This window comes from Glossina fuscipes, unplaced genomic scaffold, assembly GCF_014805625.2.
Source record: "Glossina fuscipes isolate IAEA_lab_2018 unplaced genomic scaffold, Yale_Gfus_2 1, whole genome shotgun sequence".
Classification (NCBI taxonomy): Eukaryota; Metazoa; Arthropoda; class Insecta; order Diptera; family Glossinidae; genus Glossina; species Glossina fuscipes.
In genome coordinates this window covers 37,884,120-37,903,108 of record NW_023998415.1, presented here as the reverse complement: position 1 = coordinate 37,903,108, position 18,989 = coordinate 37,884,120, and the positions used below count along the sequence as shown (strand labels likewise).

At 31.8% G+C, this 18,989-nt stretch overlaps 1 protein-coding gene across 1 annotated transcript in view; it reads right to left on the bottom strand.

Moving 5' to 3' along the window:
- Window positions 1-5,003: 5,003 nt before the first annotated feature.
- Window positions 5,004-18,989, bottom strand: part of LOC119644941 (SRSF protein kinase 3) — a 16,215-nt gene continuing 2,229 nt past the window's right edge. Inside the window, exons 3-8 of the mRNA XM_038044684.1 lie at window positions 9,637-9,858; window positions 9,085-9,536; window positions 8,648-8,973; window positions 5,919-6,080; window positions 5,573-5,843; window positions 5,004-5,486 (exon numbers count right to left, since the gene is read on the bottom strand). Coding sequence (XP_037900612.1) covers window positions 5,290-5,486; window positions 5,573-5,843; window positions 5,919-6,080; window positions 8,648-8,973; window positions 9,085-9,536; window positions 9,637-9,858 — 1,630 coding nt within the window. The 3' untranslated portion in view covers window positions 5,004-5,289. The remainder of the gene's footprint in view (window positions 5,487-5,572; window positions 5,844-5,918; window positions 6,081-8,647; window positions 8,974-9,084; window positions 9,537-9,636; window positions 9,859-18,989) is intronic.

Here is an 18,989-nt window from a genome sequence, read left to right as displayed (position 1 = left end):
ACAGTTGATCAGTATCAATTAAATAAATAGATCCGTACATCCCTCCAATATTCACTATTAAGGGAGGAAATACGAGCTACATATATGCGTTCATACGTCCCTCTAGTATTCACTGCTCTGTTAAGGGAGGAAATACGAGGTATATTTGTAGTATTATACAGCAATATAAAAGCAATTCTGTCTAAAAAATGCTACAACATACTACGAATGATTTATTACGAGTATCGATAATTACAAATACATCCGATACGAATAAATGAATAAAAACAAAGTCATACATATATATACTGGCTGATAAGGAGGCTATATATGTGGTCTGCGGAATTATCTACGGTCCGTTCGATCGGACCATCTAAAAAATGTGTAAATAAGAAAATAAAAGTTCGCTTACCTCATTTGTCGTGCATATCAAGACACGATATATATCCGAATATAGATAAACATTTATTCTAACATTATAAATAAGGAAGAAACAGTTAATTTATAAATTCAGAACTATCTTCTCTATCTTAGGTAAATTCTAATCCACACATGATTGATTGTGTGTTATTTTTTATCCTTAATTTTCTATTTAATCCTATTTCCTTATGAAATATCATTTGCCATAAGAAAGTATTAGAGATATTCCGTTTTGTTCTGTCCGGTTAGTTTGCTTTCACATATCGGCTTTTTATCCACGACGGAACAATAGCAAATAGCCTGCAATCGCTCAACTAAATACCGTTTACAATCATCCCTGCCTGCCATAACATTTTCAAATCCGCATTTGAATATGTTTACTAGAAATGCATAACAACATGTATTTAACAAAGAATGAAATATATGAAATAGTGTATTTTCTTCACTTTAATTAAGTAATTTAAAATTAAAAATTAAATTTTACATAGCATTTCCTCTTACATTTTCATATTGTAGCAGCTACTCTCATATCAATGAATTAATTATAGCATGTACGTCACTTGTTTTATTTTTATAGCGTAAGAGTAAATTCGATATATTACATATATATATATATATATATATATATAAAGATATATAGATATATATAATACAAATTATATTAAATAAAAATATTTAAATAAAATATATACATAATTCTGTTCATGTTCTTTTTCGGTAATATATGACAGAATATATAATGATATATAATATAATATATATATATATATATATATATATGTATATATATATATATATTTATATATTATAGGTATATTTATTCTATACAACATTACACAGTTTTCAATAAATGAAGAATACATACAGGCATACACACATATATTCATATATATGTACGTTAATAAACTTATGTAATTGTAAAACACATTTAGTGTATCTATTTATAATAATTATTAATATTATCTCCTCCAAATAACAATAATAATAAACAGTGAAACTCTATATATATATATATATATATACTATATATATATATATATACTATTATGTAAACAAATAAAGAAGAAAATTTACTTTAATAAATAATTTACCAAATATTGTTTTTATTATAATATCTGCCAAATTGATATTAGAAGGAGAACACACTTGATAAGGTTGTTTCATAAATTCATTGCTTAACTTGAGAGTTTTCAAAAGAGGGGCGTGTCCTTTAGCGGGAGTCGTCTATACTCTACACTCAAAGATGTCCATACTGTTCGAGTCGATGACGAGTCGAACAAGAAAATGTTGTTTTCGCCAAAACAGCAAATAAATCCGAATATATTGAAAAGTTCCTGGGTAACGATTGTAATCGCGTTTCCCGTTTCATTGTCGTGAGAAAAAGACTGTCTGATCGGATTTACAAAATTTTTGTAATTTATCTGCATGAAGATGTGATGAAGATCTCATTTAACCACCCCTCCAAGCGATCATCCTCTTCGCTATTCACTTTATGCGTATGGAAATTATTTTACACCGAATATCATATCAGGGATTATCAGAGTTTTATTGGATTGGATTTAGTATTTAATATTTTTTCTTTTTTAATAGCTTCTCATTGTTCGATAGGATAGATTTGATACCATTGTTAATAGAAAACTATTCACTTTCTTTTCGCATCTTTCCCATGTTTCGATTTCCAGGACATCCGTCTACCTTATTTTGTATGATATTCTTTACGGCGACTGCGCTTTGAAAAAAAATTCGTTAAAATTTTTACTAGTATCCGTTATAAAGTAAATTTAGAAAATTCCACCTTTCTAACTTCCAAAATTTCTGAGCCAGTGACGGAAAACCATAGATTTTTGCTTAGAGAAATAGAGTTACTTTCAACTTACGCCTTACTTTGGCCGTGTCTTCGTCGATCAAATTTGGCTCATTTTTGCGCGCAAGAACTTCCAATGTTTGTGGCAAATTTGATGGCGAAATCTTAATTTTTGCGACAAAGACGGCGTCAACGACACGCTAGGCCGATCCAATATGTAATGCTAACCAAGAATACATATACTCTATTTGGTCTCTGAAGCTTCCTTTTGAGTGTTACATATATATTAAAAAAAAAAAAATAATAATAATAATAATAAAATTATATATAATGTATGTTCATATTTATATATGTACATACATATATATATATAAATATATATATTAAATGTTTGCAAAAATTTTGATCACTTTTTCATTTGGGAGAGACATTTATTATGGAAAATTGGTAAAATATACATTAATTAAGATATTTATCCATTACTTCTATAACACTTTACCATTTTTGTGGCAACAAAGCAATATTCGTTTGGGCAACGATCCATGCACCGATTCATTTTCGAACTTCGCGTGTCAGCCAAGCCATGGTGCACCGATCTGAACAAGGAGTAATCAGCAGGCATCGTGTGGCAGGATATGGCAGAACTTCCCGTTCGAGTTGCAAGAGGACCTAATGGCATTTTCTTCCACGCATGTAAACGTCGAAAAATAGTGCATTCCTCAATTGCGCAAACTGTTCGAAAGTTCTTTGAGAATTTGAGTAGGGTGTTCGTTCCAACAAGTTTTGTAATTTATTGTTTTCGAGCTTTTATGGTCCTCCAGTTACCACTTTTAACCTGTTGAAACCAAAACCGATAATTGGGATACGAACTCAAGCAGCATTATCATAAGCTTTTGATCATAAGTGTTTGATGGGCTTCGCCGACAGATTTCTTTAAATTTAATCAGAGAAGTAATGCGATTTTGTGCGCTCCGTGATGTTTCCCATTTGTTTATCATTTTGACCTGTAGAAATCATGCTGATCACAATTTTTGCAAACGCATAATATATATGTGTGCGAGTGAATCGATCGATGGAGGTATGGACTGACTGAATATCATCAAAAGTGAATTTATTCTTCTACGCAAAGTTTTGATCTCAATAGCTGTCACTTATGAGCATATTGAATTCTTGTTGAATTTCCTTTTATTTTTTATGCGGACTACACCTGAACTCTGATATACGCGCTGATCAACAAGGTCCGTTGTATTTATTTCTTTACACTAAACACAACACTAAACGTTATGAAGCAACAATAAGCCGGCGAAAATTTTCTCTATCTCTCGCTCTCTATAAGTGTGGATGAATAGTATAAATTTTCGCTAACACACACACACACACACACACACACACAGACATGCATCGCTAAATGAAAACCTTTAAATAAAACAAACGTATATCGAAATATTGATTTTCCTTAATGTGAAGTGAAATTTCGTTTATTTATTTATTTGTTTATTTATTTATTTAAATCAGTCAGTATCTTTGTTTAGGCATAATGTTGGTATTTTTTTATGTAGATTCAATGTTACTTTTTTAGATTATCTTTTAATAAAAATTGTATGCAGTACTTTTCTGTAATTTGATTTTATTTATATTTATCTTCATTTAATTATTTAATTATTTTTGTATTTATTTATTAATTTTTTGTTGTTGTTGTTGTTGTTTTTCTTTTCCTAGAGAATACAAGTTGCGGTTTTGTTAATTGATAATTATTTCTAGTATGTATGTGTATGTATGTATATATGTTTGTGTGCGTGTGTTTTGTGTTTGTGTATGAAATGGTTTTAATACAAAGAGATTTTTTTTAAAGCTATTTATTTACTTATATTGATTTAAAAATTTTGTTCAAATTTCTTAAAGTTGTAAATAAAGCAAATAAAAAATTATTTCAAATTGAATTTCAACGAAATATAATTTCAAAGGTAAACAACATAACGAAAATAAATAAAAATGAATTTTGTTATTGCACGCATTGCACGTAGTTGTTAAGTGAATGCATGTTACACACTTCGAACCGTTTTATCGACAAAAATAAAATTTATACCTATTAGCGAATAAATTTGATCTGATATCATTTAGACATGTGTCAAAAAAAAAAAAAAAAAAAAAAAAGACATATTTTACATAATTACATGTCAAATATCTCCCAATTGGTCTTATAGTTTTAGTTAGCGTACGCGCGTATATGTGTATGTTCATGTATGCAAATATTTGAAATTTATTCCAAATGTTATAAAAAAGTCGACTCTGTTCGCGTTTCCCGGCGTGGTCGGGCAAGCACGTATGACGCAATTAATTAATTAATTAATTAATATTATTAAGCCGTTAAAAATGTCGACGACTGACGGCTGACGACCGACTATAGTCGCCGAATTGTTTTATAATTATTGTTCTTCTCTTCATTTCATTTGTGATATTTATAATATTGTTGTGGTTATGTGTTTGGGCTCTCTTGTTTTTTCATTCTCGTCTTCTACTCAAGATTAAGTTTTTTTTTTTTTGTTTTTTTTTTGGGTTTTTTTTAATTTTATATAAAATTTATCATTCAATGCATCATTTGTTATACAAATACGCAGATGTTTATCAATATATGTAGCTTAGAGAGAATCCATGTTATTAATATTAAATTAAATAAGATTAGATTTTGTTTTTGTTTTGTTCAGTTTTCCGTTTTCACATCTACATTAATGCTAAATTTCATTTCAAGTACAAATATATAAATTTTAAATATTGTTTTTTTTTTTTTCTTTTTTTTTTATTTTTTACCGTATTTACTTTGAAGAGTTTGTAGTGTTGTGTTGTTGTATTAACCTACATATATATTTTAATACGAGTATGCCTATAAATGAGTACGCACGGGAGAGCGAGCGCACGCGCACGCGCTTGTGTGTGTATGTGTGTGTGTGTGTGTGTAAGTATAAGTATGTATGTATTTATGTATGTACGTATGTGTTTGAATATTTTTGTATGTATGTCTTTAATAAAAGCTAATTATTTTGGTGTGAATAAATTTTAAAATGTTTCGTTAAAATGAAACAAAAGATTTAGACGAATTCTTCTTGTTCCAGCCAAGGGTGACTGAGACATTCGGCAGCTGAGGCTCGTATAACCGGATTATATTCCAACATTGGCAGCAAAAAATCGGAAAATTTCTTTGCCTCGATTGGATCCCAATCGTATTTTTCAACTAACACATTTATTAGGCTCCACGGTTTCAATTTAGTTATGTTACGCAAACTTCCTATAAAATATTTTAAAATTAATTTTAATTTACTTGAAATATCATTAAAATATGCAAAAAATGCAAGCTTAGTTTTTTATTTTTACCATAAGTAGTAAAATATTTAAGTCCATGTTTACCGCGGAATATCACCGACGAAGGTATTGTGCCCAACAGTTCAATAATATGCGCTAAATGGTCCTCATCTCTTGAATAAGATTCGCCCGCATGCGGATCAAATAGATAATCGCCGGTAGCCAATTCAAAGGCCAAACATGCCGTACTCCAAATATCGGCCGTATAATTGTATGGTGCCCCTAATAAAACCTCTATTGAGCGATATTGACGCGTCTGAATATCCTCGGTAAAGTGATGATACTAAAAATGAATGCAATATCAATTTTTGATTAATTTCTTTCTCTGCAGAAATAAATTGTTTGCTTTCAAGCTCACCTCATAGCAAGCGTTGCCCAAATCCGCGATCTTTACTCTCACGTTCGTATTGTTGATTAATGCTTGTATGGCGTTTGTATAAGATTGTGTCTGAGAAAGTGCAGTGTTATTTAATTTATTATTTGTTTGTTCTTTATCTGAACCAGTGGTGTCAGTGGGCAGCTGTGAACATATAAAAAAAAAAAAAAATAATAATAATAAATAAAAAATAAAAAAAAAAATAAAAACAAATAAAAATAAAAAGTAAAAACGAAAATAGAAAAATTAAATTAAATCAAAAAATAAAAATTATAGAGAACAGAACAAAAATTTTGTGCAAACAATCAGTTACAGTGTTCATTTCATTACACCCATTGCACCCTTTACAGCCTTTCTTCTCTAAGCAAACCTTCAACGGCAACTACTTTACAATCCTCTATATATATATATACTTATTCTGCTTTATAAATTCATACACTCAATGTTATCCATATTAGACGCTTAGAAACACTTCTACATTATGCAAATTTTGCGGTCAATTGTCCCCAATTCGAAGAACGCTTATAAAAGTACGCTTGAACATTCTTTGAAAGACGCATTTTGCAATGTACCTGTGTACTTAGTATACAAAGAGGCCATGAATGAATTTATATTTATATATGTGTTATGCGTTCCTTTTTGAAAAATCCGCCTTTCTCCGATCAATACTTTTGCCGTACATTATATAATTAAGAAAAACGTATGGCAATTATAAAAAGCCTAAGCCCAAGTGACTTTAGCAAAATAAGCGCATAGCTAGCGAAAAAACGGAATTATTAGAAAGAAGGCTCAATAAGGAGCGACAACTCTGGTATAAGGCGTTATAATTATTTAGATATATTTCGAAAGGTGTTAGCAGAAACAATCCGTGCTTGCACGCATTGTAAGGAGACCTTACTTCTCCAAGTTTATATAGTTTTCGATTTTTTCAATTTTTCATATATCTTGCTTTGCGCTTATACCCCGAGCTGTTCAATAAAAAAAAAAAAAGAAGAAGAAGAAGAAGAAGAAGAGATATTTTACAGTCGTCGGGTGGTCGATGAAATATCACTAGTGTTTAAGTAAATCGAAGTCTTCTTTTTGCCGTCAAATCTATAAAACTATTTATACACGTATGCCTTAACATTGGACTGAAGGTGTTAAAAATTAAATTTTAAATTTCTTAAATCAAAAATATAATTCGGTTCTCTTATGGACGACGTTAGTGTTTAATACCGAAACCATTGACTGCAATAAGCAGGACTTTCAATTAACGAAAGACAACCGGCGGACATCAGACATCTTAATGTAGTTTCATGATTCAAAATAATTGCAAAAATGAAATATCGAAAATTTTTGCTGATAATTCATGACTTTGAAGAAGGGACTTTTCAGAATAACCCGCTATTATCGGGAATCTAATATGAATTTAGAGTAAAATCTGTCAAAAGTATCGAGAAACTCTTTGAAAACTAAAAAAAAAGGAAAAAAAAACTCAACTGCGCGCTTCCGCTCTGACTAATTTGGTCCATTGTCAATATTAAATCGCGTGCAGAAACTTCCAATGTTCATATTTGCACACCACACAGACGGACAGACATGGCTAAATCAACTCAGAATTTCGCACTAATCAAGAATACATACATTTTATAGGGTCCCTGAAGCATCCTTTTAAGCATACCTCCCCATGTTACAGTGGTGGGTATAAAAATATATAAAATTCCTGCATTTTTAGATGCCATAGTTCATTCATTTCACATTTGAAAATAAATGAAATTAAACTAATTTAAAATAAATATTAGCAGAGTAAAGTGCCTTAAGGTATTCCATTTCGCCTAACCAATCTATAAGAAAAATTTCACTAATCGGAGACTTGGTTTGAAACAAATGTAACAAATGTGTTTTCTACATTCGTAAACGATTTTCTTAAACGAGGTCAACTACAACTTTCATCAAAACACTTGAACGCAAAAATTGCATACAATTATGCGAAAAAGAAAAACGAAGTGGAATTTGGTACGTTCTAGCTTACGTCTTGTTTGACATCGCCTCTTGTCTATGCCTGGCGCCTCGTTTCTTATCTCGTTATAAAACAATTAAAAATTGGTCCTCTTATCAATAGCCAATTATTCTTTGGACATGGACTTCATTATCCAACGAAGAAAAAAAAAAGTATAATACATACGAATATAATCGTGGACTAGTTTTTTAAGAGGAACATTCAAAGGTTTCGTTTAGTACAACATTCAATTAATATGTTAACAAAGTCGGCCAAGAACCCGTTCATCTCTATTGCCTTCACTCATTCTTTTTATGAATGTTATCAGGGATATGAGCAGAGTTAATTGTCAGAGTTCCATACTAGATGAAGACTAGGTGAGGATTTCAAGCTTTCGAAAGGCCTTCGCATAATATTGATGATCACGATACACTGAATAAAAATTATTTTAGACAATTTTGGAAGTGGAAACTTGATGAAGAAGCACAATGACAATAAATGGATAAAAATTTGTATATATGTATAAAATATATATATATATATTTATATATATATATATAAATATATATATTTATATATATATATATATATATATATATATATATATAATTATTTAAATGAAGTCAGTGCTTGAATATTATCAGACGCTTTGCAAAACAATTTTAGGTGCAATATGAAAATATATATGTATACGTTTTTAAAGGACGAATTTTGTTATTTAACGAATTGTTACCTTGGCAGTGATTTTCTTTTCGGTGCGATAACGATTATTAATGTTGCCAGACGATGTTGTGGTACCGCTACCAATGCCACCACCAACACCGCCACCACCACCGCCAGTACTACTCTCAACACTATCGCCCAATAAACTTGAAAACTTAGAGGCCAAAGACGACGTGTCTTCCTTATCACCGCCACTGGCTGCACCCAGAGTTGTTGGCAATGGTGTCGATGATGTCGAATTATTCGCAGTGCTGGCATTCGGATTAGCGGCATTCATTTCGATGTTCTGCATGGGCCATTTAGCGCGAGTTTTAGTTTGCTTTTCAATGGAACTTACTGTTTCGAATGAAAAAAAGCAACAACAAAAACAAGACAATTATACAAATAACAAAAAACTTAATTATGCAAAAGATCACAACACGATCGACACCGCCAACGGCAACTTACTGTACGAATCAGGAAATTCGACTCCTTTAATTCGCAGATTTGTGATCTCATCGTCGATTTGTTGATTCATTGCAGCCGCATTATCGATAACCAATAGAATATTCTCAGGTTTGATATCCGTATGGATGATACTGCATTTGCTATGCAAATAATCCAAGCCCTCTAAAACTTGTTTTATAATGTTGCGCACTTGTGCGATAGCCAAGCCCTGATAATTATTCTTAACAATTAATTTATAGAGACTGCAGCCCAGCGCCTCAAATACTAGACAGGTGTGTACGCCATTTACGCCCCTCACAGTGAAATGATTTAATAAACGTACAATACGTTCACGTTTCACATCTAATGGATCGGCGTCTCTTATAGCTTCCAATAGTCGGATTTCATCCGCCGCCGTCTCTATATAATGCGGAGCGCTTTTCACCACTTTCAATGCCACATACTTTTCCTCTCTATAAATGTAAGTTTGTGTGTGTGTGTGTGTGTGTATGTGTTTGAAGTTTATCGCATATTATATTATAAATCACTTTATTTTCTAATTTGTTCATTTACTTGAGATCTCTGCATAACCAAACGGTGGAAAAGTGACCCCATCCCAGCTTACGTACGACACGAAATCGACTATCGAATATATCGCCTATTACGACCGGATGATAGCCACCACGGCAATATTGAGCAGCATCCTCTTGTTCCTCATCTGATCCATACAAGCTACTATCCGGTGAATCTGTAAAAATTTCATCTGTGGTACTTGAGCTACCGCGGGGTTCCGATCTGAAATTCAATCAAAAATTCAAATAAGATCAACTCGAAAAGGCCAAAAAAAAAAAACAATGAAAAACATATCTTAACTGACGAACCAGTTATGAACACACAATTCGTTAAAGCTCGGCAAACTCGGCTCGCTTAACGTATCATAAGCAAAATGGAATTTTCAAATAAAATTTTGTTCCATTGTAAAATGAAAATCAAGAAATAAATCAAAAGAATTCTCCATTATAGCATTATAGCAACAGAAACTGACTTTCAGAGTGAATCCGGATGAGTCTTAATTGACGTTCTTTTATAAAAAAAATTAATGGACCTCGAAAAGTCGATGTAGAAGGAAGACAGCAAGCCATTATATTTTTATAGATTATATTGAAAGCATTTTCTCTCGTTTGATTGATGGCAATCAATTAATTGAAATATTGAAGGATTAGAAGCTCGTGACATTTCTATATTAATAGATTAGCCATAACGGAATTTAAAGCTTCTCGAGCTAACACACATGTAATGAATGTGTTCCGGTAAAAAAAATAGAGAGAGAGAGAGAGAGAGAGAGAGAAAGCGCGAAAGAGATAATGAATGAATGAGAACGAAAATTTTCGCTTATTACGATAATTTCTAATGAATTTGGGCGAGTCTGGCAAAAGTAATGAAAAAAGTTTTTTTTGCAAATTTGTACACACACATGTAAGCAGTGGCATCCGTTTTCTTTACATTTTTAAAGTTGAGTTTTGCCTGAATTGCCGGCCCAGAGATTTTGCACTTTGGTGCAACGAACAAAGGCTTTGAACGTATTGGCAAATAATTGTTGTTGTCTTTGTGCGCTTCAACGTTCCTTAATATTGACGTTGGTAATGTGCCACGTAAAGGCGGCCTCTGCCTTTTTGGGCTTCGTATATGCACTAAAACAGGTCCCGCTGAAACACAATTCCTTTTCTTTTTTGCAATCTTCTTATCATGTCTCTTCTCTTCATTTGTAATTTCTACTAAAATTTGTGGCGCGACCATATTTTTCGTATCTTCGCGATCATTTTGAAATTCAAATTCACAAATTACGGTCTGTGGCAGAGAATTGATTATAGTGGCGTCATCAGTGTTATCACGCCACGGTATCGCTATACCGTTAATTTGCGGTCGTTGTGTCGTTGAAAAAACATGATTAACCTTCAGCCAGTGCATGAAGAAGAGAAATATAAGTAAACACAAGAATTTGAGTGTGAATATGCATAACTGATCTTGCGCGAAAATTTCAGAGTATTCTTGTAATTGGGTACCAAATGAGTGCAAATGTTTCGTTATACCGGCAAGACCACCATAAATATGAGAGCAATAATCGAAAGCCAGGGAAACTATTGCCCATAGTTCTTCATAGATTTGTGGAAAGTTTTCAAGTAGCGAGTGCAAGTATTTCCAGGAAGGTGACTCGTTCAGCAAGCACATGCTCTTTGGTATCACAATTGATGTGAAATTTTGGGCTGAACATAGGCCCCGGGATTTTAATAGTGTAACACTGCCGAACCCGTTAGGCATCAACAGTTTTAATAAATCCATTAATTATGCAAATATCGCCAATTTTTCCGATGATTTTCTGATCAAAACTTTCAAATTTTTTTTATTTTTTTTTTAATAATTTTTTTTTTTTTTTTTTTTTTTTTTTTTAGGTGGACAAATCAGACCTGTTAGTTAATAATATGGCCAATATAACGTGATTAATTTTCAGTACAAGTTATTCTTTTGCATTTACAGTTGATGGCAGCAGTCCGGGATGATTTTCAGCAAAACTTGTTGACGCAGATCGACTTTTTTCGTCGAGAGTTATTCCCAATCGATTGACTTTTGACGATTTGACTTTTATACATTAATTAGACATTAAGAGAATAAACAAAAGTAATAGTTAAAAAGGAATCAAATTCAATATAAAAACAAAAAAAAAAAAAAAAAAAATCAATTCGATTCGATTTTAAAAAGTTTTGATTTGGTTTTTATGCGATCGCAAATGTATATATAATTTTTGTAAAATTTGATTTCACCTGTTCCTACAGTCATTGCGATTGACATTATTTATCACGCATATTACTTTCTCGAGTAAGTAAGAGTAAAGGGTTTTATCACTCTTCCGGTTTTTGATTCAATAAAAGTTCTTTCGCTTACATAACGTTTAATATTAAAATAATCGCGTATCGTTAAAAAAAAAAAAAAAAAAAATTATGAAATTTTGTATTAGTGAATAAAATTAAAAAAAAAAAAAAAAAACACGTAAATATATAGAAAGATGTGTATTGTATATTTGTGCGTTTTATAGAGGAAGCGATAAAATATTTCGTTTAATTTCTTACAGACGGTATCTAACAAATGCGAGCATCGAAGAAAAATTTGTAGCAAAATATTTGCAACGATCCGTTCATACATTCGTCCATCTATTCGTTTGTTGACATTCATGCGCTCAGTTATTTTTTTTTTTTTTTACTTTTTTATTGTTTTTGTAAATATACACAATCATTCTTCTTACACATCCAAACATATAAATTGATGCACGAATGCGTGTGTGTGTGTGTGTGTGTGTGTGTGTGTGTGTGTGTATGTGCATATGTACATCAGTTAGTTAAACTTTTTGTCTTTCAGACAGATTAGATTTGTTCAATAATTTTACATTTTTATTTTTATAGCGAACCCTATCTATTATTGCCAAAATAAAAAAGGGAAAGAAAACATTGCTCCGATATTTCGTCATCAGTTCAATTTAAGAATCAACGTCACTCCTTTACTATAATGCATCATATCACACACGTTTCACACCTGTCGAGATACATTGCATACAATACCGGGGAGCAGGCCAAGAGAATTATAGTTACTCTCTGCTTATGCTTTTTTAGTTTCTATCTCTTTCTACTTTTTCATTTCTCTATTTCTTGCTTTCTATTTATTGCTCGAGAAAGTACTCGTGAAAAGTGAATCTTTTCTCATTTTTGTTTTTCTTTTTTTTTTTTTTTTTTTTTTTTTTTCTTTTTCATCACCAACCGATGGAGAGTATATTAATATTGACGTTCCATTGGTAACTAACGTAAAACTAGAGATCAAAGTTCATCAAAGTTCAAATGATTGACGCTTTACAAAGCTATAAAGCTATGATCGACCGACATGTAAATTTAGTCGACTTGGACCGTCTGTTAACAAACAAATCGACATAGACATAATATTCGTCGATAATATAAATTAGCAAAATAGTGTCCTGACTACGTCTACAAATAGGCAAACACCCCGATAATCGATAGTTGTTTTTTTATATAAATAACAATCATCTTTGAAAACTAGCCGATGGTTCCGCTTAAAATGGCAGAAAAAGCAAACATAAATACATAAATAAGTACAAAATATGTAAATTCTGTTGTCTATGAATAATGATTTTGAATAAGGCGAACATTAGCGCACTGGAGAAGTTTTGGCAAAGTCACATAATAAGTTTTCCTGTTTTCATTGAAAGTCCAGTGTAAGAAAACATATTTTATTCGAAAACATCTGCAAACTCGATAAAAAGAGATCGATATAACGGGTATCTTGATAATGACATCTTTCAGCGGCACTTAAAATCATTTTACCTGTTATATATATATATATATTTAATTTTATCTATTAATTTTTATATTCATTTTGTCAAAGTGTTTGTAACGCCCAGAAAGGAGTATAACCGAACCCACAAAGTGTATATATTCTTGATCAACATCAAATTCTCCGTCTGTCCGTCGGTTAAATGTTCGTTGTAAACCTTCTCCTGGCCGCAAAAGCAAACCTATCAACATCAAATTCGGGTTCAGATTGGTATTCAAAATGGGCCAAATCAATCAAAGGACAAGCTCACAGTGTGTTTTTTGCTGATTGAAACGCATATTCTATAGACAAGGCCGTAGAGTTTGTGCACAAAAATGGTAAAAATTCGCCACGCCTACCCAATATAATAGTGTATCAAAAATTAATTGTTTTTTCAATACCTTTATAACGCGGAGCAACAAGCCTCAAAAACCCCATAAAATATATATATCAAATTCTTGGCCACCTGTCTGCTTGAGCAATTATGTTGTATTTGTGGTAAACATTCTCCCGTTAGCTTAAAACTTTGCAAAAGAATTTGGAATTGATCTAAACTTTTCAAAAGACACGCCTACAATGCCCACATGTCTCTCCGACAAAAACATTTATTTTGAAAATAGAAGAAATCAACTGCGCCCGCTCCATATTATAGAGCACGTAAATTTTGTTCGATTACTTTGTTTGTCTCTTTTGGGGGTAAACGATGATGCGTTTTAAAGGATTCGGTCTCAACCGAATTTAACTTCTCCTACTTGAGTTGCTTTCATCTTGTTCTGGCAAAACAATTGATATAAAGTCAAAAAATTTTATTAATTGCTGCCTTAGATAGATCGCGAAAGTTTTTGCATTGAACTTTTATATCACCTTTAGGAGCCTTTGGAAATATAATAGATTTGTACTAGATTTACACTGTATTTCGATCTGCACTGTATTTCGGGAAAGGAAAGCAAAATTACATTGTTTCTTGTATTGATAGACTGCAAAGGAATTATATTCTTAGCTATTCTTTAAACGGGTTTTATTTTATTGATATTTTATCGAAACTTCATTCAAATCTTGAATTTGAAGTGTGCTTATTTAACTTATTTTTACTCTCGAAGATAATCTAAATAATTATTATTTTTTCTTAACCGATAATCCTACAAATAATTGCGGATTCGTAGAAAAATTTTAATTGCTTAGAAATTTCTTACTTACATCATATAGAAACGAACGGCCTGTAAAAACCGTCTACAGTTTACCGTCTGCCGTCGCTCTACCAACAATTTCGTTTCTTTCGTTTCAAAACTTTGAACAGACTTGACAATGAAACGGTCGGGACGAAACTACGTGAGAGTAGAGTACAAAAATTGCTCATTTTTAATTCTTTTTGAATCTTCCTCTTCTTTTATCCTAAGAATCATTAGACGATTTTAAATATTTCGGCTAATTAAAGATTAGTTTATTAGTGGAGGTTTTCAAGCGTAAACACGAAAAGTTTCTCTTTCGTAGCTTACCTGCATTATATAAATATATATTTATATATATATATATATATTTATATATTTATATATATTTATATATATATATATTTAACAACAAAAACTTTTTTTTTTGTCAATTTTAATATTGTATCCCTCACACATACATTATAAAGGAAGTGAAAACATTATGGTCGGGCTAGACCGACTTTTAGGTACCGTACACAACATTGTCCAACATAAGTCTTAGTTTTGCCGTAGAATACAAGAATTATACCTTGTTTTTAGATGAACTCACTATTATGAAACTGTATACTACGAATTAGATCTTTTTGCAAATAAAGGCTTATTTTCCCTAAGAATGGTTGTGCCCAAGAGCTTTAAAATTTGAGGTACGTGTTCGAAATTCAGTACAATTTTTATCTTAAATTACTTTTATGGATTTTTTAGTTTCATCATAAAATGTTATAATTTAAAGTTTTCTGCCCTACGAAAAGATCCAAAAATAGGCCGGGATGGTTCAAATTTGGTGCAGTTAATTTTTTTATATCAAATTACTCTTATTATTGGATTTTCAGCAAAGCGCATTGAAGATTAGAGCTTTTTGTCATATAAATTTCAATTTTCGTTATATGAGAGGAGGTTCAAAAATTTGCCGAACCCGATCCAAAATTTTCATACCAATTTAGACTGCCGGAGTACTATTACTTAGCCACTTTTCTCGAGCAATTTAGAATTGCTCACAATTCTTTCTATTTAATGACTTTTGAAAAAAGAGCGGAGGGCGTCGAAGCAGAGGACCGGTCTAAACGATTTTCAATAGCTTTCTTCCTTTGGTTACGACACGTCAGTGCATCATATTTCATCGAATTATCTCCAAAATTGCGAGTTGTAGTTTGAACACAAATTTTGCAGACGGACAAACAAGCTTAGGTGGGTCTATCTTAAGCAATTCTGCGTGTAACATACCGCACAAACATAATATACCCGGTATCGCAAGTGGTGTAGTGTTTATTGTAGGCGATATTTTCACAGGAACGGCTTGCTATGTGAGAGGGAGTTAAAAAATTTCACCCATCCGATGCCAACATGAAGGCACCCTATACAATCCATTTGCAATAGGGTTCAACCTCAAGGCGAAACATATAACTATACCAGAATACAGATTGAACCCAAAAATACATATATAACAAATGCAAAGCTACGGATGGCGGTCAAGCATAAACCGATTGAGAAAATGATTCTGAATCGAACGGTATAATAAAAAGTGCATCCAGCTTAATGTAACTGAGACACAAGTGGTGTAGAGTATCACTCAAACGGTTGGCTTCTATTCTTATTCCATCGAAAATGAAGTAATTTATACAAAAATTGTGGATATCACTTTAATTAGTAAACATTGAAATAAGATCTGATAGATAAAAATTTTCAAAAGGAAGCAATTAGTCATATTGAAGAGTCTCCACAGTTTCGAGCTTACTTTTTTAGCCCTTATAGCTCTTTTCAAATAATTCTAAGCTGTCAAACTACTCAACTGCTTGTGTGCCGGTCTTGATCCATTAGTTGCGAAATTTCATCGACATTTTCAATGACTGCGAGGTACATCTTTGACATCGAAATTTCAAGAACAAAATTGAACAGACCGCTCCTGGGGCCCGCATTCATTCATTGCATCCTCATCGTACAGTTCACAAAAAATTAGAAAACTATCTGCACAAACAATGTTAATTAAAAGCTTATGCCCACGTTCGCTTGGGACAATCAAGTGAGTGTTACCCGATATATAGGCATCAACACCATCCCGCGAAAAAACCACTGAAAATATTCAATATGGCCTAATACATTGGTTCGTCAGGGATGAAATTTGAAAATAATAATATATATATATCTATATATATGTATATATGTGTACGTGTGTGTGTGTTTGTGTATGTTTCATTCGATTTTATAGAACATATAATAAAAATAATGAACTTTATATAAATGCTTGTATTGGCGCTTCAAAGGCAATAACTGTTGAGTCTTGACAGCATTTTGATTATGCAATAGCAAAAGGGAGGACGCCAAATGCACTTAATTGAAGAGAGAACTGAAAACTAACAGAATTAGGTTGGCTTGCCTTGCTACGTTATTAATTCTCCAGTCTGTTGCATTGTCATTCTAAAGCTGCTGGTATAAGTCCCGCAGCCAAGGACTTGTGGATGCAAAAGGAAGAGCCAATGGTATCTGCCCGCTAAAAAAGAGATATATGCTTAAGTTCGCAGTTTTCTGCACAGGCACAGAAATCCGACGATACGCAAACATAGAGAATGATGCGTCACATATTAAGCAATCAAATTAAGTACACACTTGCAATATGCTTAATATCCTTTCTTCTGACAAAAGTGACGATATATATATATATATATACATAGAAACTATATTAATGTAAAAAGTAGTTTTTGTCCTAAAGAATAATATAAGCTTGTGTGCGCTCAATATAAATTTTATATAAAGAAGAGAAATGAAAAGATTTATTAAAAAAAAAACTTAACTTAAAACTTTTTCTTCGTTTTTTCTTTTTTTTTTTTTTTTAAGATAAAGTGGAAGCGCGTGACAGCTTTTCTTAAAATAACCCGTTTAGACCATCCAAAATCAAGAGGTCAATAAGGTCTTATAAAGAGTATGGGATCTCTTCATTATATATCAAATCTAAATGCCTATCAGTCTCTTTGCAATGATCACTTCCGATGGCAAAAATGAAGATATTGACAGTAAATTTGAGGAAAGTATTGAAAATGGATTAAATCGCTTGAATGACAAGCCTACTCTCTCGTACTCTCTCGTACTCTCTCTCTCTCTCTCAATCTGATTGCAAAACCAAAAAAAAAAAAAAAACTAAGCGTAAAAAATTTCATCTATGGATTGTACGGATGATCCTACCGTGCATATATAAAAATGAGAAAATCTGACGCATCCATCTATATTATAGAGTATCGAAATTTCATTCGCTTCGAGTCTTTTTCAAAGGGTAAATTCAGCCCCAGCTTAATACAATTTTCTTACTTCTTTTCCTTTGGCTTCGCTTCGCTCGAGCCGCCTTTGATCATAATTTTTTCAACTAGAACAATAAAGCAAAAAAAAATTCTGAAAATCCGTATCAAGATCTAATAGTAGATTCGAATTTTCTTTTCTCTTTGTTTTTTTTTTTTTTTTTTGTTTGAAAAAATCGTTCGAAGATCGAAAGATTTGGAAATAAGCTGACGGTCATTACAAATCTTATTTCACGAGTGTAGTTAAAATTCCAAGTCAATCGAATAAGAATTGAAGAAGCCTATGATACGTTAAGTTAAGATCGAAAAACGAAGGGTATTCGTTTACAATTTCAAGAGTCATTGTTGAAGAGATTTTTGTTTTATCGCTAATCTGCGAAAGCTGCACCATTGCTCAACTCTTTTATAGGCATTGAAGGATGGTGTCTGAAATTTTTTCGCCATCTTGTTTTTTTTTTTTTTTCTTTTTCTTGACAACAACAACTATGTTCGGAAAATTGAATTTTTGGACAATTTAAAATTAGACAATGAAAAGGCAGTTAAGAGAGAGAGATGACACTGCTGCTACTATACCGTGCAATGTCTACAATTCCTTACAAATAGTAAGAGTAATAAAATTAGTGATATTATTAAAATCTTCATGTGCCGCCCAAAAAAAAATTAAATACAATTTTAATTTGATTTTGCTTAAGAAAAAGTCAAAAGATTAAAATCTATTTTTGTACGATCCGAAATGTAATTTCACGGCGCGTTCCCTACTATGATTACAAGTATTTTTTTGAAAAAAAAAAAAAAACCGTGAATAACCTAATCATTCAATGCTTTGAATGCTATCATCATAACCATGAATCTCCCCGAACAAAAACGTTTAGAGTCGCTATGAAAAACTACCATTGACTCTTCAACTTTATGGGAGAAATTTTTTTTTGCATTTGGTTAAAAAACATTGCATTCATTCCAAATATAAAGTCCGAATATTCTGAATTTAACAATCATTAATACACTTAAATATCTATATATATATATATATATATATATATATATATATATATATATATAT